The 21,685-nt window shown below is 37.8% G+C and overlaps 1 protein-coding gene and 1 pseudogene across 1 annotated transcript in view; one reads left to right on the top strand and one right to left on the bottom strand.

Annotated features, from left to right (window-relative positions):
• FAM98B (family with sequence similarity 98 member B) overlaps window positions 1-17,937 on the bottom strand; it is a 32,803-nt gene extending 14,866 nt beyond the window's left edge. The window contains exons 1-4 of the mRNA XM_015141847.3: window positions 17,832-17,937; window positions 7,952-8,097; window positions 6,680-6,814; window positions 1,213-1,391 (exon numbers count right to left, since the gene is read on the bottom strand). Coding sequence (XP_014997333.3) covers window positions 1,213-1,391; window positions 6,680-6,814; window positions 7,952-8,097; window positions 17,832-17,902 — 531 coding nt within the window. The 5' untranslated portion in view covers window positions 17,903-17,937. The remainder of the gene's footprint in view (window positions 1-1,212; window positions 1,392-6,679; window positions 6,815-7,951; window positions 8,098-17,831) is intronic.
• Window positions 12,426-13,316, top strand: LOC144329689 (carboxy-terminal domain RNA polymerase II polypeptide A small phosphatase 2 pseudogene; annotated as a pseudogene).
• Window positions 17,938-21,685: the final 3,748 nt, after the last annotated feature.

Genomic DNA, 21,685 nt, shown 5'->3' with positions numbered 1-21,685 from the left:
CTAGGCATTACAGACTGCTTCCAAGTAGGGAAAGGAGGTAATTGAGAATGTTGTTAATACTAAATAAAACCCATAAAAAGGAATAGCCACTTTGAGAAGCACTAGAAAATTATGATGAGCTCAGAAATCTGTCTAATTTGAAATAGTCCCAGAAAATTTAGTAAACCCCAGATCAGTCTTCATCCAGAGGAAAACAGAAAAAAATTCTGAAGAGTAACTTGTTAACTCTCTAAGAATGTTTTTGAGCTGAGATTCACAGACTTAGTCTCTGGTTTGCAAGTTCTACCAAACAAATTTTTTTTAGTATTCTGTTTTTATCTTAATGACACTATAATTCTCTTACATTCATTAAGACAAACCTTATTTTTCAGTTCATAAATTATCAATGCAAAAGAGATCTTTACTGAACAAGGATTTAGTTTAAGGCACTGTGTCTAAAAATGGAGTTATGTACTTATTCTTGAAGGTTAGGCAAGAATTTTATTTTCCTTTAAAATGAATCCTGTATTACTCCCCTAGAGGACTGCATATTTAACAAATGAAACCCAGGAACTAGGCCAGAATTTGGTCTGTGAGAGTAGCATCCTCTCTAATATACGGCTTGACTGCGAACAAGAGTTGTTCACTAACTGGAAAAAAAAAAAATGCCAAAGTGCATAAGGTACATAGTTTGTAGTTGTTTTTAACTATTCCCATCAGGGTCCTAATTAATACATTCTTCCATTCATTATATAATGCATTTACTCTTACTAAACATTTATCCACCAAAAACTGTGCATGCTCACTGCTAAAGAAACCACACTGCAATTCTATTAACATCCATTTTTTTAAAAGTTTACTCTCCTTTGACTTTGTAGGATAACTCTACTTCTTTCTTCCTTTTCTCTTTCTCTTCTCTCTCTCTCTTTCTTCCTTTCTTTCTTTCTTATACTACATTACAACCCTGGTTAGGAAAGTGATCCTTTGCTAAGTGATTTCTATCATGTTAAACTCTGGCAAAGATGAAGCATTAAGATTTGATTCCTGAATATTAGCTACTGACAAATTAGGTCACAGGCCTGTTAGGTCTGAATCCAAAACTGGGTTAACACGAAGATAAACTCTTGAAATAAAATGCATGCCGCATAATTATAGGGAATAGTTTCATTTTTAATATAGCACTTACATGTTAGCATTCAGTTGAATTTGGGGGAAAATAAAACAAGATAATACCTTTGATTCCACTTGGTTTAGCATATGCGGAATGTCAGAAGTTGTTGACTTGGGTATACCAAGTGTATCAAACATAGCTTGAACTTCCTGATAAATGTCACTATTTTTATCTAATTGAGAATTTTTATGTTTCTTGTTCTGTAGTATCTGTGAAGCTTGAAGTTCTGTACTTAAAAATACTAGAATAAAGAGAAAATAAATAATGTTAATACATGCATAAGAATCTCTTAAAATATTTCACTGAAATTCATTCACTTAAAACAAGTATCAATTAATACCAATAATGCCAACTTACAAAGATCCAAAGAATACCAATAGCTGTAGAACACTGTAAACTTATAAATGAAATGATTCCCTAGTCCATAGCGTTACTTTCTTTTTTTTTAATGAAATGAGAAAAAACAACTAAAGCTATATAAAATAGACACCCTATTAAAATGCATTTACACTGTACTTTAAATGGTTGATTCTTTTCACACTGGAGGAGCCCTAGTAGCTCCTACTGGAGTTAAGCAGGCAAAGATCCAGGCCCCACAAAACAGCAGCTTAACTTTCATCTACTTTACCTATAGAGGTTTAACCTAAGACTTAGTTTGAAACAGATGAATGGGTACAGAAAAAAGGGCACTAGAAGCGAAAAACTAAAATGAATTTATTTAATACTACCAGGAAAAAGAGAAATGGTTTATTTTATTCTCTTTGATTTCACACTAGCTGGTTTCAGTTCCATTTTAATTAACATATTAAATGATCTAGATTGCTATTTCAATAAGTACATGTTTACCAAGGACCTGTTCTGAGCCAGGAACGGTGTGAACAATGGGGATGCCAAGTCAAGGAAGATATGATGCCTACCCTCAAAGAGTATAAAATCCAGTAGTTGAGACCCACCACCAAATCAACAATTTAAGAACAGGTAAGAATGTGTAAGACTCTGGTAAATTATTCTGTCTCATATGTACAGAGCACACAGGTCAGGGGAGAACATATAGCTCTAACTTTAACTGATCTATAAGCACATAGAGCAATTTGAGTCAGGATAGAACACCCCAAACTGTTTACAAGTCCCTTTACTTTCACCGTTTCATCTAATCCTTTCAACAGCCATATTTGAGAAAATTACTCAAAAATCTTAAATGGTTATAGTCTTGTATTAAAGAGACTCTTCACTACAGTAGGTAAGACTTTGTTTTTGGCTGGGCATGGTGGCTCACACCTATAATCCCAGCACTCAGATCACCTGAGGTTAGGAGTTCAAAACGAGCCTGGCCAACATGGTAAAATCCCGACTCTACTAAAAGTACAAAAATTAGCCAAGCGTGGTGGCACACACCTATAGGCCCAGCTACTACAGAGGCTGAGGCAGGAGAATTGCTGGAACCCAGAGGTGAAGGCTGCACTGAGCCAAGATCTTGCTATTGCACTCCAGCCTGGGTGACAGAGCAGATTCCGTCTAAAAATAAATAAATAAATAAAAATTCTTTGTTCTTATTTGTTTAGTTAAAATTAGACATAAACGCCACAATTTAATATAGCAGTTTTAACTTCAGCTGAACAGAAAATACACCTGAAAAACAATTTAAAAGTACAGGTGCCAGGGTCCCATTCTCTGAGATTCTGAACAGTAGATCCAGAAGCAGGAGTTGGGCATCTGTGTGTGGTTTGTTTTAGACCCCGTGTGATTGTCAAGGACAGGCAAGATTGATAGTCACTGGCTTAAAGACTTTTCCACGCAGTCTACACATGACAGTTTAAAGAGTCAAATACCAAAATATTAAGATCAATTATTAAACTTTAAGACCAATATTAAACTTTCTTTTTTTTTTTTTTTTTTTTGAGACGGAGTCTCGCTCTGTCGCCCAGGCTGGAGTGCAGTGGCGCGATCTCGGCTCACTGCAAGCTCCGCCTCCCGGGTTCACGCCATTCTCCTGCCTCAGCGTTCTTTATGAGGACTATACTAAGGTCCTTTTGACTTAAAAACTTCAATAAGACCAGGTGTGGTGGCTCAGGCCTGTAATCCCAGTATTTTGGGAGGCTAAGGTGGGAGGACAGCTTGGGCGCAGGAGTTTAAGACCCACCTGGGCAACACAGACCCCATCTTTACAAAAGATTTTTTAAAAATTAGCTAGGCATGGTGGTGTATGCCTGTAGTCCCAGCCATGCAGGCTGAGGGAAGAGGATTGCTTAAGCTCCAGAGTTTGCAGGGGACCAGTGAGCTACAATCACACCATTGCACTCCAGCCTGGGCGACACAGTGAGACCCCACCTTATAATAAAAACTTGATTAAAACAGATTATCAGTTTTTCAAAAATTTATATTTTAGACAGAACTTTGGCTGAAGTCTATTGTTGCTGTATAGAAACATGCATTCCCTATGTAAGAGTACAGACAAGAGTCTAGCATTTACGATGCTAATCCATGCAGATAGTAAGCAGTGTAGGGAAAAGTAAGCCTTCTTCCTTTTGCTGAACCTTAGATTCCCCCTCCCCAGAGGCAATCACCATTAATTTCTTGGGTACCCTTTTAGGCATGTGTGTGTATAGGTATTCAAGATACACATTAGCCATCTACGTGCTTTTCTTTTATATAAACAAGAACATGCTATACATGTTCTGTGTGTGTGTGTGTGTGTGTGTGTGTGTGTGTGTGTATATATATATATATATATTTTTTTTTTTTTTTTTTTTTTTTTTTTTGAGACGGAGTCTCACGCTGTTGCCCAGGCTCGAGTGCAGTGGCGCGATCTCGGCTCACTGCAAGCTCCGCCTCCCGGGTTCATGCCATACTCCTGCCTCAGCCTCCCAAGTAGCTGGGACTACAGGCGCCCACCACCACGCCCGGCTAATTTTTTTTTTGTATTTTTAGTAGAGACGGGGTTTCACCGTGCTAGCCAGGATGGTCTCGATCTCCTGACCTCGTGATCTGCCTGCCTCGGCCTCCCAAAGTGCTGGGATTACATGCGTGAGCCACTGCGCTCGGCCATGTTCTGTATATTTATTTTGTATTTACCAACATATCTTAGAGATCATTCCATATCAGCACATTTGATTTATCTGCATTCTTCCTGTTACCTATCTAGTGACATCACTGCATTAATGTACCATTTCTATTTATCTATATTTATGGACACTCAGGTTTCTGGTCTTTTTGCTACTACAATGTCACAATGAACATGGTTTTCTTTTACCTTTGTACACTTGGGGAAATAGATATATATTCATAGACAAAGAATTGCCAAGTCAAAAGAACTGCCAAGTCCAAAGGCCTAGTGATTTTTAATGTGACACTGAAAATGTGTCCTCCTAAGAGGCTGTACAAGCTATTCTCCCACCACAGTCTAACGTCTGTAGTATACGAAAAGGCTTACTCCCCCAAACTTCTATTATGATTTTTTGAGTGAAAAATGGTATCCTGTCATAAGTGATATTGTGCATCTTGTCATGCTTAGAAGCAGTTAAAAAAATTTTTCTGTAGAATGCATGTTCATGTCTTATGTATTTTACATATTTTCTCAGTGAATTTTTATCTTTTTTGTCTTGATTTATAAAAGCTCTTTACATGGTACAGAATTTGGCCCTTTTTATTTTATACATGTTGCAAACACTTTCAAAAAGAACACAAAGAAGCTTATTATATCAATATGATTAAAAGAGTTGAACTGAAGAAAGAATAGATGCTGGTAAGACTGTGAACTGGTATAACCTTTCTGGAGCAAAATATGGCAATATACATCTAGACCAGAGACTATTTTAAATGTTCATAATCTTTGTCTAAGTAAGCAAAAATATAAACAAGGAAATCATTTCAAAATAGAAAAAAATCCAAATACCTCCAAATTTGAAATCTATTACACATAACGTTATGTCAATAGCAGAGCCAATTTATTTTTTCAAAAAAAAGTGATAGGGAAATAAAGAGATAAACAATATATCAAATGAAGAGGAGGAAAAAAAGCTGTAACAGGATCTTTATCTTATTTAAGAGTGAGTGAGAGTGTGAGAGTATGTGTGTATGTACACAGAAGACAAAGACACAATATTCTCTCTAAGGAGTAAAATTATAAATGCTTTTATGTTTTATGTATTTTCTAAGATTTCTATAAGCATGTAATTTTTGAACATATAAAATTTACCATTTTAATCATTTTTATGTATACAGTTCTATGACATCACCATCCATCTTCAGAACGTTTTCATCTTCCCCACTGAAACTCTGTACCCATTAAACACTAACTCCTCATCACCGCCCTCCTGAGCATGTTATTTTTATAATCAGAAAAAATTATATACTTCTCTTAAATCTCTTCTTTATTCCTACTTGTACCAGAAACCTGTATCACTACAATTGCTAAGCTTCTTAGCAGCTAAGGAAAAAAGGGAACCATGATGGATTACAGAATTCTCATTGACTGATATTAAGGATATGCAAGTTCCTCTAGTCGGTGCTGCTTAGGTTCCTTTCTGTTCCAAAATACCTAAGAGTTACTGTGATCTCCCATTAACAGTGGTTCATTAAATCAATGACTCGCACCAAATGGGAGGAAGATGGAGAACGGTGTATTGGGATGGAGAGAGAGGGCATATAATTTTTATCCCCACTCAACACATACAAGGTAATTTCAATGCCAATACTTTTAACACCACTAAACACACACACACACACACACACACACACACACATTTCATCTCCAATGAAACAAACTTTATTAAAACACTAGCACCTAGGAGGAATATGTCACATGTAATCTTTTTATAAATGGTATAATCTGAAAGAGAAATCTTCAATAATAAAAGGTATTAGATTAGTCAATGTTTGTAGAACTTTAAAAACATTATAAAATTAACCTAAAGTAAAAAAATGATGAAAGAACCCAATACAAAAATGGACCTACTATTTATGGCAATTATTTGAATACAGTATGATCTATATTCCAAATCCCTCCCTGATGAAACTGGTCACATATAAGTGTCCTAAAGGCACAAATTTTATCTTTTTTTAAAAAAAAAAAAAAAGCAAACAAACAACCCTCATATATCTCTAGTATCCAGAGCAGTTCCTGGTACAAGAGTAAGTGATCAACAATTTTTTTTTTAACAAATTATCATCCAGTGCCTAGTTTCAGAGAGCTTTAAGATTAAATAGGACCTTGGAGATCATCAACTTTAGCCACATAGTCAGGAATAATAATAACAGACAGAATGAGATAAAGAAAAAATTACTAAAGTACTATATAAATCACAAACACAGGACATTCTACATTGGCCAAATAAATCCCAAGTGTTAGAAGGTATACTGGTAAAATTCATACTATATTATGTAAACATTTCTGAGATAGCTTTGTATTTTAAGTAAAATATTAAAACCTTTTTAATATACAAAATGTCTAATGCTTCATTAATAAATCTTGACTTGAAAATAATAAAAACCATATCAAACACATGCATTTAAATGTTCAACATAACTTACATAGAAGTTTCAAACAGTCCTCCTTCTTTTTTAAACGATCTTTAATATCTCCTGATATGAGTACAGAATATGGACATGCCATTTCTTTTAAAAAGCCACTTATCTCAAGCTGGAAGCTCTCTAGATCATCTCTTCCTTTAAAAAAGAAAAATTATAAAACATTTACTGAGCATTTACCATATAATCCAATGCTATAAAATCTACTCGTTTATTTCCATTTTACATTCAATTCTAAATTTTCACATTAAATCCTTAAATGTGTGATCACGAAGCTTATGTTAACAACTGAAATAGTAAAAGCATTATTATGGCTATAATTATTAATTCACTTCAGAGCAAATGATCCACTTCTACTGTATTTCTATATATTCAGAAAAATAAATGCAACCATTTAACCCTCAGTGCCTATCTTTATTTCATGATGTAATTACGTGGGTGGTCGTATTATATGTTTAGCATTCAACTTATTTTACTTTGCGTCAAGTGAACTGTTAGATCTGGCAAGGAAAAAACAACTGAAAAGTAAGGATAAGCTGGGTGCGGTAGCCCATATCTGCAGTTTCAACTACTCAGGAGGTTGGGGTGAGAGAATTGCTTGAGCCCAGGAGTTCAAGTGCAGTCTGGGCAACATAACAAGACCCCATCTCTTAAGAAAAAAAGGGATACCTTTCAAAGAAAAAGCTACTTTTGTGAATGCACAATTTTTAATTTTTCTTTTTATTATACTATTAATATCCGAAATTCCACCAAAGACCCACAGGACTCCAGTTACTAAGATGGTGATGAACTAAAGAAGCTTTACGAGCTAGTACAGACGTTTTTAATAGAGGTATTCCTATACCTCTGTTAAATCCATATCCTGAGCTACAAGCTTCGGAACACAAATTAGGAATTACATATATATATATAGTATTTTAAGCCTTAATTCAACATGAGCACCATTCAAAAATTAAACTTTTAAATAATCAAATTCAGACCCTACTTTTTCTAAAAAACTGTACTAAGGTTTAGACAGCAGATATCAGAGTTGTCAGGAAGAGAAAAAAATAGCAGATAAACAGGAATTGCTTATAGTTTTATAGCAAATTTAAGTATCAATTTTGGATTAATATAAAATTTTATCCAAACATGTTTACTACCACATACTGAAATTCTTTGGAATACGTGATTTTTCTTTGTACAATGGGCACATTATTGATAAAACTATAAACCATAAGTTATCAGTTTATTTTACTATTAAACAGAAAAGTACATAAAACATAATGGCAATACCAGCAGACGTGATACTTTCTTCCAAGTTGCATAATGATTTTATTTGAGAGCCTAACCAAATACAGAGCTCTGAAAATTCAGGTGAAGATAATCCACCCTCTGCTGCCTTCGTAAGGGCTTGCTCTTCTAACAATGGTCCTTTATACCTAGAAAGGAAGAAATACCAGTTAAAAACTAAATAAGCCAATCAAACAAAAAAGCTTTCAATACTCTGTGTCAAGGTCTGCTGCTTGTTTTAGTAAATAAAATGTTATTGGAACACAGCCATTAAATGTATTAATCCACAAATTAGCTATGGCTGTTTCCACACTACAATGGAAGAGCTAAGTAGTTGTAACTGAAAATGACCACTACATGGCCTTTTAAAGAAATGGTTTGCTGATTCCTGCTCTATATAATTAACATTTAGCTTTTTTCCTACATTTTAACATTCCACAGTAAAATTATCTACCAATTTTAAGATAAATTCCACAGATATCACAAAGTCAAATACAGCATAAAGTCTAATAACCTTACATTAATTACAATAAAAGTGTGGTGGAAAAAAGCACAGATACAAATTTAAAAAAGCTAAAGTTGAAAAGAACCTATTAGATCATTTTAATCTAAACCTTTTATTTTATATTATTTTATTTATTTACTTATTTGTTTATTTTTGAGACAGGGTCTCACTCTGTCACCCTGGCGGGAGTGTAGTGACACAATCTGAGCTCACTGCAATCTCTGCCTTCTGGGTTCAAGGGATTCTCATGCCTCAGCCACCAGAGTAGCTAGGATTATGGGCACCCGCCACCACACACAGCTAATGTTTGTATTTTTAGTAGAAAGGAGGTTTAGCCATGTTGGCCAGGCTCTCCTGAGCTCAAGCAATCCACCCACCTCAGCCTCCCAAAGTGCTGGGATTACAGGTGTGAACCACCGTGACTGGCCTCATTTATTTATAATTTTACACTTTTAAACATTTCTGCAAGTTGTATTTCACAAGAATCTTAAATTTTCAAAACACTTTATATACTATCTTAACTAAATTAGATGATCAGTTTTCTACTTTTATGGTTCTTTTTGTAACTGAACTTTTGTTAACATTATAAACTCATAGATAATATATTTGATGTGTTTTCATCCATTACAGTTATTATTCTTTTGATACTCAAATTCTTCTATGTCTGATTTGTAGTAGCCCATTTACATAGGCCAATGGAGCCCTTTGTCTTGTCCCCCGTACTCTCTGAATACTTTCCTTGCTTTCTACAACATCATCTTCCTGCCTTAGACTTGGAATCAGGCATTTCTCCAAGGAGCCCCGATTCTTTTAATGGTATTTAGAGTACATAATCTGGTACCAAAGGTTGGGCACTGTTTCTATGCCTTTTTCAGAGAAACTATATTAGGAGTTCATATTGCTATTTCCAACTGGCATTTAGAATTGTAGGGGTTTTACTTATTTTGTTTTACATTTTTATCTTCTCTTACAATAACAAATCTTGTTTTAATTAACATTTACAAATTCCTAATATATATTAAAATAGGTATAAATTACATATGGCTTCAGAATAGGAAATCTAGCTTACTACCAACAATAAAATTACAGTTTAATTTTTTTATATTTACAATGTATTCCTGTAAGGATATAGAGAAAAACCATTCCCATGTGATTAAACCACCTACCTGATACATCAATAGACATCTGTTTTGTTCAGCTTTTAATTTATAGGGATTTGTTTCTTTTTATTGCATTTTTGTCTTATAATTACGTAAAACATTAATGCGGTTTCAAAGCCTAACTTAAAAAACAAAGTACTTCAGAAAAATCTAGTTTGCAATTTTAATCTTGTATCCTCTACTCTGTTCCCTCCCTCCCCTCCAGGTGACCATATTTATTAGTTTGGGATTGTCCTTCCATCATGTTTTTCAACATAAATATATGCATTTTTGTCTCCTCTTTCAGATAAAAGGTAGCCTACTATATACTGTTCTAGTCCTTGCTTTAAACACATACATGCTCACACACACATACATTTACATTAGTAGAGATCAGTATTTAGAGATATTATTCAACCATTTTTTACAGTTATATACTACCCCACTGTCTGGATGCACCATATTTTATTTAATCAGCATCTACTAAAGGACACTTGGACTGTTTCCAGTGTTTTATTAATATAGTTCAGCAAATTTTTGTCAGTTTATATCTAGGATAGATTCCTAGAGGTGAGGCTGTTGGGTCAAAGGGTAAACAGATACATAACTTTGCTAGATACTATGAAATTCTCCTGTAGAGGGGTTGTACCATCAAGGCATCAGAGTACCCATTCCCTCATCATTCACCAAAGTTGTCAAACTTTTGGGGTTTTGACCATCTGGTAACAGTATAGTTTTATCTACATTTCTCTTATGAGCAAGACATAGGGCATCTTTGCATATGTTTAAAGGCCACTTGCATTTCTTTTTCTTTGAATTCTCTGGTTATATCAGATGAAGGGTGAGTACAGGTATTTTCAAATCCTCATTTTGTAGGTAAAGAAACTAAGACTTCATGACATTAGGAAACCTGCCTTTATGTAGCAGGCCAGGCACAGTGCTAGGCATGCATATATATATATGTTTCATTTAATCTTTACAGCAATGCTTTAAGTTAGCATTATCCTAATTGTGTAGAATCAGAAGATGGCACTAGCATTTAAATCCACGTTTAACCCAAATGCTCCATCGTTAACATAGGTCTTGTTAGACCTCTATCTACAACTATAAGGAAACTAAGGAAAAAACCTGGTCCAGCTGATACAGCCAAGTAAAGGCAGAGCTGAGACTAGAACATTATTTCTGCACCCCCAGCTCAAGGCTGGTTCTTCTATGACTCAGCCTTCCTCCATGTCTTACAATGCCTCTCAATGAGATTTCATAGTAAACATCTTAGATCCTCTTACTTGCTTTCATTTCTGCAATAAAGCAATACTCATAAACTCTTGAAAGAATTTAACTAATTCATATTGGTGTAAGTTTTTTTTTAACTGAAATGTCAATAATAAAAACCAACAAAAACTGGTCAAATCACAAAAAATTCTGAATTTGGAAAAAAGATCTAATCTTTTAACGCCTTAGCTCATCAGGTGAAGTAAAAATAAAAAGAGGAAAAAATAAATGCATTTAACATACCTGAACATCTAATTAACAATCAAAATCACAACAGTGGCTAACATTTATAAAGTGCTAACTGTATGTTGGGTCAGCACTAAATGATTTATATAAATTCATTTAATTGCCACAATACCCTATAAGGTAGATACGATTACTAGCTTCATTTTACAGATGAGGAAGCTCAGGACGATACAGGTAAATAATTCGTACGGGATGGCCATGATCATAGCGAACAATCGTCCCAGAACCGAGCCACACAACCTCTCTGTACAGCCCCGCACTCTTAGCCCCTATTGTTCTGTCACCATCCAGAAATGTCTTATGCAACAGAAGTGTCTCAAAATATTCTGCTAGATAACTGAGTAAGAATATGAAAGCACTTTTCTGGCTAGAACAGTGCTTCTTAAACTTTTATGTGCATAGGAATCTCCTGAGGGTCTTATTAAAATAAAGATTCTAATTCAGTAGAGCTGGAATGAAGTCTGGGATTCTGCATTTCTACTCCCAGGTGGTGATGATGCTGCTAGTCCACAGACCTCTCTTAAGCAGCATAGTACTTATTTTTTTACTTTCATTTAAAAAAAAATCTCTCAATATTTATCATTACTCCTTCTCCTCTTGCAGTACATGAGAAATTAGAGCATGCATTTAAGAGTCTATTTATGCTACATTTAGCAACTGTTTAGTGCTTACCACATTTATTTCATACTTGCTTTGATTTCCAACGCCATTCTGCATTTATGGAGAATAACCAAGCTCCTAGTTTGTTCTATATATTCTTAGTTAATCATCAAAGTGCTACTGTTACTCCAAACACTGAGAACATCTCCCCTAGGCCTAGGCCCTCCCGCAAAGCCTCATACCCTGGAAGCATAGTTGCTGGTCGGACATTACTTCAAGCAGGGTGATCCAAATCTTCAGTCCATTAGGGCTGCTGGTAACTCTCCTGAACAACACAACCAGGGCCTAATTTACTTTCTATTTTCATCAGCCAAGAGACAAAATAGAAGACCCTTTCTTTTCCCATCATTTACCCAACCTATTGTCTTTGCCTCTCATCCAACTCTCCACCTCTCTCTGCTTCCCAAAAAATGTCCACTATTTTCCATCCACAGCACGGCATATATTTTGCTATACTGTCCATCTCTTCTCAGAAAGATTATCCCTCTCGTTTTCACTCTGGATTCTCCATTTTGGACCCAAACTTAGAAGCCCAGAGCTGCTGCTAGGAGACTGGAGCCAGGGTACCCAGGGGAGCCCATCCCCAGGCACCCACCCTTGGTACAGGCCACCTTGCTTCCTGGCCCAGGGAGGAAAGGAGAAGGGGTATGTGAACAGCTGTGGGAGTTGGAGTCTCAAGAGTTGCAGCAAGCCCAAGCCCAGGCCCCCCTGCCTAGCCTAGACCGTGGGCTCACTGGTTCTTCCACCCAGCCAGCCCACACCTGCAGAATTAGATGGAGCACAGTTCCATCATCACCCAGGGGCAGGTGGAAGATGCCCTGGTGCTCACCAAACAAGGCCTGGTCTCCAAGTCCTCCTTAAGAAGCCTCGTGGATATAACATCTCCAAGGCCCTTTTCTGCTATTTTCACACCCAGCATGGCCAGTCAAGCTCTTCCACTGAGCTCGTGCATATAAGGAGGAAGTCAACACCACTGCTAAGTCAGATCTGCTCCAGTGTCTCCAGTACCAGTTTTATCAGATCCCAGGGACATGCCTGCTCCAAGGTGACAGAGGAAGATCAAAGGAGGATCTGTGTGGTCACTGACCTGGATGAAACTTTTGTGCATCTTTAAGCCCAGCAACAATGCTAGCTTCACAGTGCCTACAGAGATTGAGGAGACCACTCAAGCAGGTATATGTGCTCAAGAGGCCTCGCGCAAAAAGACAAATGAGAGAACTCTTCACTGCCAACCTGGCCAAGTATGCTGACCTGTGACAGATCTGCTGGACCAGTGTGGGTGTTCCGAGCTCACCTATTCCATGAGTCCTGTGGTTCCACCAGGGCTGCTAAGTCAGGAACCTCAGCCTCCTGGGGAGGAACCTGAGGAAAACCCTCATCCTGGACAACCTGTCTGCTTCTTACATCTTCCACCCAGAGAATGCAGTGTCTGTGCAGTCCTGGTTTGATGACATGGCAGATACTGAGTTGCTGAACCTGATCCCAGTCTTTGAGGAGCAGAGCAGAGGACGTCTACACCAGCCTCGGGTAGGTGAAGGCCTCTTAGCCTTCCCTGCTTCCAAGCAGTGGTCATCCTAGTAGGGGTCTTTCCTACACTGTGCCTTTACGGTCACCTGACAGAGTGGAAGCTGGAGCACCTCACCACATGGGCCTGGAAATAGTGAGAAGTGATTGTAAAGAGCTTTAGGACAGCTTAGATGTCAAGTAGGCAAATGCCAGACCAACAATACCCAGAGCTGCCTGCTCCCGAGTTGTTGGGTTCCCAAGATGTGTGTGTGAGTGTATGTTCTGCCATGAACTGTGGCCCCAGGATATAGTGTTTCAGTAGGGGAGAAGCTGAGTCTTGGTCTTTCAAGTCATCTCCTCTCCTGTCACCCTAAGAGCCACTGAACTCTACAGGGATGAAGACTATTGAACACTCCATTGCCAAACCATGGCCTTTCCTCAGTGTTATCAGGCCTATGCCAAGGAAAAGGGAAGGTTATGCCTTTGGGTGCTCCAGGTACACACCTTTCCAAAATCTTTCTCTAGCCAGCTGCTGCAGACAAAAATAAGACATTTCTGGGAAGATGAGGACTTGTTTCCAGGCCAGTACCCCAGCGGCCATCAGGTCTTGTGGCCCAAAAGCTACACTTGCCTCCAGGCAAGTGCCTGGCATGGGCCCTTTCTGTGTCTCCCCAAGGTTGGGTACTGAGCTCCCTTCCTCACCATCTAGCCATAGTCTGGAACCTATGGGGAAGGAGGTTCTCTTCCCACCCTGGAAGAGAACAGATTACTAATTTCTGTTCTTTTGACTCTGTTTGAAAATTCTCTTTCTTAAAAAAAAAAAAAAAAAAAAAAAAAACCTAAGATTATTATTCCTACCATCTCTAGCTTTAGTTATTTTTATTTTTGCAGATTCCTAAAGATCAGATAGTAGGGGTTTTGGCCTCCTTACTTACCAAAATAGCATCACTATCACTGCTCTCCCATTATCTTATAAATATCTCCTGTTCTCCTGAGGCACAGGCCACGCAGATTTACCACCCATTCACTTGTGGTTTTCATCTATTACCTCTTGGACACTCCACAACATCCTCTTTGCTCAGTTTTCCTCTCCACCTCTGTTCTTGCCATTATACTGAGTTTCTTTAAAGTCTGTATGTATACCCTATCTTACACCCTGAGCTCTCAGTTTCAACCTGCACGTGTCACTCAGCCCCCTCTTGCACCCTTGCCATTACCCAGAACTACTCTACATCCAAAATCACTCATCCAAACATGTGGCTCCCTGACCACAACCTCTTACTTACCCTTCCAGCTTGCTTCTTTGACCACTCACCTACAACTATTCTTTGATATCATCATTACCTCCATTCATTGATCCCTCTGCATTCTCCATATTTACCAACTTTCTCCTATCTTCACATTCTTCTGTATCCAATTTAGATTCTAAGGTGTATCATTTCATTTTGGTGCTCAATACCAAATGAAGATATTAATCTGGTGGGGCCTGGTGGCTCACACCTGTAATCCCAACACTTTGGGAAACCAAGGCAGGAGATCACTTGAGGCCAGGAGTTCAAGACTAGCCCGAGCATCATAACAAGACCCGGTGTCTAAAAATCTTTTTTAAAATAAAGAGAAATGAATCTTTGAATTTTAATATCCAATCAATTACTAAGTCCAGTAATGTAGTTCTTTCCATATCCACTGCCACTAAGCAACCATCATTTCTTTCCCAGACTATTAACTAAATTCTCCAATCCATTTTCCACCTTGCTGACAGATGTAACTTTCAAACTAGACATCTAATCACTCCCTTTTTATTTACAATTCTTCAATCGCATCCCACTGCTGTTACGATCAAGAATAAAATCCACAACACAGCCTAAAAGGGGCTGCATGCCCCAATTTTCACCTAACTCTTTAATCCAATTTCCCACCACTCTGCCCCTCACACTCTACCTTCTAACCACATTAGCCTCCTTCCAGTTCTTCCAATACAGCAAGCTCCTCCCCACTTCACAGTCTTCACATTTTCTTCTCACTGTAAGGATATCTTTGTTCCCCTTTTTCATCTATCCAACCTCAACTAGTTAACTTCTATTCATCCTTCCCATTTCAACTCAAATGTCACTTCCTCAGGAATCTATCACTAACCTCTAAGACTTCTTAGATCCTCCTGTTATATCACTCTGTTCTTTCCCTTTGACACATTTATTATAGTTTATAATTATTTTTGTGATCATGTCTGTTTCTCCACTAGATTGTAAACTCCACAGGGGCAGGAACCAAGTCTTTTTTGCTCACCACTGACTCCTCAGAATGAGGTCCAATATACAGTTGTGTTCAATAAATATTTAAAGGAAATTTCTCTCCACAGTAGTGTTTCTCAACCAAGGCTGTGAATCTTTTTAAAAATATGTAGGTCTGTACTGTACCTCTTGAAGATTATGATTCGGTCAGTCTACGTTATATACCAGACTGGAACAGTTTTCATAAGTTCCACATGATTCTGATGTACTTCCAGTGGAGATCTACTATTCCACAAAATCAGAGACTATCAGAACTGAAAGAGACTTCTAAAATCATCTGCTCCAGTCCTCTCTTCACAGATGAGAAAACTTACCGACTCCTAGCCTATCCTGTTTTCACCTGTATCACTAAATTGTCCTTTCACATAGATTTTTCCCTTCAAATGCCTCCCATCAATTTATTTTACATGACAAACTGAAGTACCTTCCCTGATATCCTGAATACCTTACAACAGAAAATGCATTATTCACCATCTACATGGATATTTGAAAACACAGCGTTGCATTACAACACATATTGTAAATAACTACTTTTTTCACATCTTATGATCATAGGAGAATTCAAACTTCAAAATTTTGCCCTCATGGTTATTCCAGGAAAAACTAATTTTGGAGTGTGTAAACTGTTTTACTTTCCATGTTGAATAATCTGAAACTATTTTCCTTGATAAAAATCAAGATTATAGCAATGAACTTTCCAAAACACTTATAATAGGAACAATAAGTTCAAGAAGTGAAGAAAGAAGAAAAGCACTGCCTTTTCCTTTTTCATAAACCATTTATGAGATCCCAGTATTCTTACCTGAAGTTACTTGGGAGCTCAAACTCTTTGGTGCCTAAATAATTCTACTAAGTATTTTCAGTTCTTGTTTTGGTTCCTTCTTAACCAAGTTAAGGGAGAACTTCCAAGGGACCTCACAGAAGTAAAAATGCCCCCTAAATAACCAATGGCACTGTTCTTTCATTGGACAAATATGTATTCACGATCTACTAACTGCAAGACTCCGTAACACTGGATCACTGCAGAGTACATATTATCAGGGTCCAGCTAAAGAAACAGTTGATAGAGGGGCAAATGCAGTTTTAGGGAAGATAAAGTGGGGTGTGGGATTGGTTCAAGCTTCATAACAACACTGCAAAGGCACAGCTTCCCCTATCAAGAAACAGCAGCACGTAGCAGGGCAAACAAATGTGCAGATGGCTCCAAGCTCTTTATTTAATGTGCACCGTATGACTCAACTATCTGGTCCTATGCTTACCGTTGTGGGCTCTCTTCTCTAAGCTGTTCTTCATTCATTTACTCATTCATTCGACCAACTATTTACTGTAAGAACTCCGTTCTAGTGTGTGGCTGGGAATACATCGGTGAATAAAATATGCAAAGCATCAGTTTTCCAGGAGCTGACTTGGGGAGGAGGAGGAATTAAATGAGAGAGAAGGAGAGTTCAAGAGACAAATGAATGGGCAGGACATGATAATTTGGGATGGGGACAACAGCTGTGTGGGAAAAAACAGGACGAGGTTGAGGGGGAGATTACTAACCACCACACTTGTTAAGTATTAACATTACTCTCACCTCCATCCTAAGAGTTCTCACAGCACCTACCACACTGCATTGTAGCCTGCAGTAGCCTGCGCGACTACGTAAGCCACGAGTAATCTGAAAACTATCTTTTTCCCTTGCCTAGAGGAAATTTACAAACGTAAATGCGTGTAAATGCACATACAAGCTAATATACACGTTGACGAAGAGATGAAATGGTTGCAAGAATGAACTCGCAATGAACTACAACACTTTCTCCGGTCAAAGTAGAAGCCATTCGCTTCAGAGCCCCAAGTAAGCCACAAGTTGTACACTGTAGGAGACAACAGTCCTCAACAGCAGCTCAGGTTCCAGCACCTCCCTCCGGGCGCCACAACTACGTCAACACAAGTATCACAAATATCGCGGGCGCGGGCTCGCCCAGAAAACCGGTGCCAGAAGGGCCGCTCCGCGCCACCCCGCGGATTCCTGCAACAGAGTTCCGAGGGAAGAAGTTTGAAAGAGGGGGCCACGAACCCCAGCTCTCCGGCCCTGCTCCACCCCCTAAATAGATTTCTCTCCCGCCTCCCGCTTAACTCCGTCGGCGCCGGAGGGATCGAGGCAGGGAAGGAGGCCTGCACAGGGCCGCCCAGGCCCACAGAGGCCCAGGGGAAGTAGGTTTTGCAGCCAGGCCAAGGAGAGGTTGCGTTTTCAGGAAAAAGGCGTCTCCAAAAGCACTCACCCCAGCGCCTCCAGTGTGTCCAGCACGTCTCCCTCCATCGTTGGTTCGGGACCCGGCTCCGGCCCTCTCATGTTCCTTTGGCCCAGAGCTGTTCGGCGCTCTAAGTAACCCGCCGGAAACTAGCGTCACCGCGCCAAGGTTCCGGTCCGGGTCTCGCCGGTAACTGCCTAAGAGCACAGCTGAAGAAGGGCGCAAAGGTTCCCAGCCCGGAGGCGATGGACACTTGACAGTGCCTAAAACCGCTGTGTGTAACGATAATAATTTTTTAAAAGAATAGTAGAAATAATAGTAATAAAGAGGTCTCTGGGTTGGGTCTTTTCTGTGTGTTCAAATAAATTTTAGCAAATATCGTGGTATCGAGTTGATCTCAACCTATCCGATTCCAGACCTTCTTTTAAGTAACAGAAATCTGAAATGAAATTATAATTATCTTCAGCTAAAATTAGTAATATCACATGCCTACACACATAATTTTTAAATCAATATACACGACGATGCTTCAACTTTAAGGAAACAAGGAAGGTACGTAATTTATAACAAAGTAGTATTTTTCTCCTAATGAAATGCAGAAGACCAATGAAGGGATCAGATGCTTGCATCTATCTATGTGGAAACCCCTCAAATGCATATTCAGATGATGCGCTTCATTGCTGACAAAGTATCAGTTGTATAAGCAACAAATAGCAGAGTAAGGTAGCTGATGTGGTTTTCCAAATTTGTGGCTAACTCTCCACAAAGTTCCAAACAAACAAAACATAATATACCCTCTGTGTACTATCCATGGAGAATTCAATCTCTATCTAAAGGATTTAAAATATATATTTTAGGGTTCATATGTAAAAGGTACTAAGAGTATAAGGTTAGATCATTATTAGCAGGCATGTCACCTACATGAATATTCCAGCAGAACTGTTGAAAATCCTTCAAGAAGTATAACTATTGATCCCTTGTATGGACCTGTTCCTTGCATTGCAGACTACATAGCATTGGTAGCCCCAGTCCAATAAAAACCAGTAATGCTCTCACCTTCCTAGTCAGAGTTACAAACAAAAAGCATACCCATAAATTTGTAAAACACTCAAAGGTAAGCTGTAGTAGTCCACTCTCACATTGCTATAAACATATACCTGAGACTGAGTAATTTATAAAGAAAAGGGGTTTAATTGGCACTTGGTTCCACAGGCTGTACACGAAGCACGATGCTGGCATCTGCTCCACTCCTGGGGAGGCCTCAGGAAATAGACAGTTGTGGCAGAAGGGGAAGGGGGATTGCAGCTATCACATGGCCGGAGTAGGAGGAAGAGAGAGGGTGCAGGGAGGTGCCACACACTTTTTTTTTTGACCTGTCAATTTTACTAGTCTTTGCAGACTCAGATTTTGCCTTAATTTTCTCTATTGCATTTTCTTCCTATTTCATTGGTGACTACTCTTTATTATTTTTATTTCCCTGCTTCTTTGGATTTAATTTGTTTTTCAGCTTCTTGAGATAGATACTTAAGTAATTTTTAATCTTTTTCATTTCTAATAGTCACACCTAATGCTATATATTTTCCTCTAAGAATGAGTCCTCATATGTTGAATCCTGCATGAGTTGATATGTTGTGTTTTTATTATCACTCAGTTCAAAACTCTCTAATATCCATTATAATTTCTACTTTGATGCCTGGTTATTTAGAAGTGTATTGCTTAAATTCCAATCAATTAGTTAAGGGATATTTTTAGTTTTATTTTTGATTTCTTAATTCCTTTTTTTGGTTACAATCTCATACTCAGGGAATTAATTCCTATTTTAATTCCACTTTAGTCAGAGAACATGCTCTTTATGATTTCAATTTTTAATTTGGTGAGACTTACTTTAGGATCCACTGTAGGGTTAAGTTTTACAAATTACATGTGCCCTTGAAAAATGCATATTCTGAAGTTTTGGGAGGGGTAGAGATCTATGTGTATCAATTAGGTCAAATTTATTAATTATGTTTTCCAACTCTTATTGACTTGGAATATTTTATGCCTACTGATTTTTTTTTTGACTGCTTGTTATATTAGTTAATGTGATTGTGGCTTTGTCTATTTCTCCTTTAAGTTGTTGGCTTTTAAAGTTTATATATTTTGAGGCTGGTTATTAAGCAAATAAACATTTAGGATTCTTATGGTTTTCTGCTGTCATGACCTTTTTATCATTATGAAATGTCCCTATTTATCTCTCTGTAATATTATAATGCTTCTTGTGTTAATAGCTATTTTTTCTGATATTAATATTGCTACCCAGCTATCTTTTGGTTTGATATTTTATCTTCCATTTTTGCCTTCTTTTAGATTTAATAAGTATTTTTCATTATTCCATTTCTCCCTTTTCTTAGTTGTTAGTTATATACTATTTCATGATTTCTTTAGTGGTTACCTAAATGATGACAATATGCAACCTTGATTTGCCACCATTAATTCGTTGTTTTACCACTGCCTGGACAATGGAAGAATATTATAGTTTTTAAACTCTCTTTGTCAGCACCTCACCCCCCGAATTATCCCTATAGTTTACATTTAAGAAGTCATTACTATTACTGTTTTGAATAGTCAATATTTATGTAGTTTCACTTACATATTTACCATTTCCAGTGGCACTCTTCATTATTTTTTGCACTGTTGGGATTTTATCTGGCATCATTTTTTTTAATCTGAAGAACCCTCTTTAATATTTCTTTTGACATGGGTCTGCTGGAAACAATTTATATTAGTTTTGTTTATCTGAAAACATCTTTATTTTGCCTTCATTTCTTAAGGATATTTCCACTGTGTAAAATTCTGGATTTGTGATTATTTAAAGCATATGAAAGATGTTATTCCATTATTTTCTTGCTTCCATTGCTTCTTTTGAGAAGTCAGCTTATATTATGTTAAAGTTTGATTTTTTTCTCAAACTGCTTTTAAGCTTTTCCTTCTATCTTTTGTTTTTTACTAAAATTTTCCTAAATTGTGAATTCCTTTGTGTATATCCTGGTTGGCATTAACAGTGCTCTTGGATCAGTGGTTGTTTCGTCAGGAAATTTTTAGCAGAGTCTCTTCTTGCTTCTGTCTCATTTTCTCAGTGGTCTTGTTGGAGTCCAATTATTCCATTTACTATGTTAGACTTTTTCAGTTTCTTCAAATATCTGTCGTGCTTTTTTTTTTTTTCTTTTGAGGCAGGGTCTCACTCTGTTGCCCAGGCTGGAGTGCAGTGGCCTGATTACAGCTCACCGCAGCCTCGACCTCCTGGGCTCAAGCAATCCTGATCCTCCCGCCTTAGCTTCCTCAGTAGCTAGGACTACAAGTGCATACCACCATACCTGACTAATTTTTAAATTTCTTGTAGAGATATGGTCTCGCCTTGCTTCCCAGGCTGGTCTCAAACTCCTGGACAAGTGATCCTCTCACCTCAGCCTCCCAAAGTGCTGGGATTACAGATGTGAGCCACCATGCTTGGCCAGTCATGCTTTTTTGTTTGTTCGTTTTTAGTTATTTTTCTGTGCATAACTTTTGTTATTCATTTATTTAGATTTTTTAGGAAAACCAGCAGCAGAACACTCAAGATCAACAATAATAAAGAACAGTTACCTCATTTCTATTTGATTTTTACAGAGACTTTTTGCCAAGATTACTAAGACTAGTACCTTCTATGACACCCTAGCTCTGACAAGAGGCAGGAACCACTAATATACATTCTCCTCCCCCTTATTTGGAGATGAATTCAGATACATTAAACTGTAGGTAAGCCTTGTACAGCTCTAAAATATACAGTAAAAATAGTCATTATATAAATGTATGGGTGAGTTTATGATATGGTTAGGATCTGTGTCCGTGCCCAAATCTCATGTTAA

Source organism: Macaca mulatta, chromosome 7 (genome assembly GCF_049350105.2).
Source record: "Macaca mulatta isolate MMU2019108-1 chromosome 7, T2T-MMU8v2.0, whole genome shotgun sequence".
Classification (NCBI taxonomy): domain Eukaryota; kingdom Metazoa; phylum Chordata; class Mammalia; order Primates; family Cercopithecidae; genus Macaca; species Macaca mulatta.
Note: the sequence above shows the minus strand (reverse complement) of the source record. Positions and strands in the feature narration are given on the sequence as shown.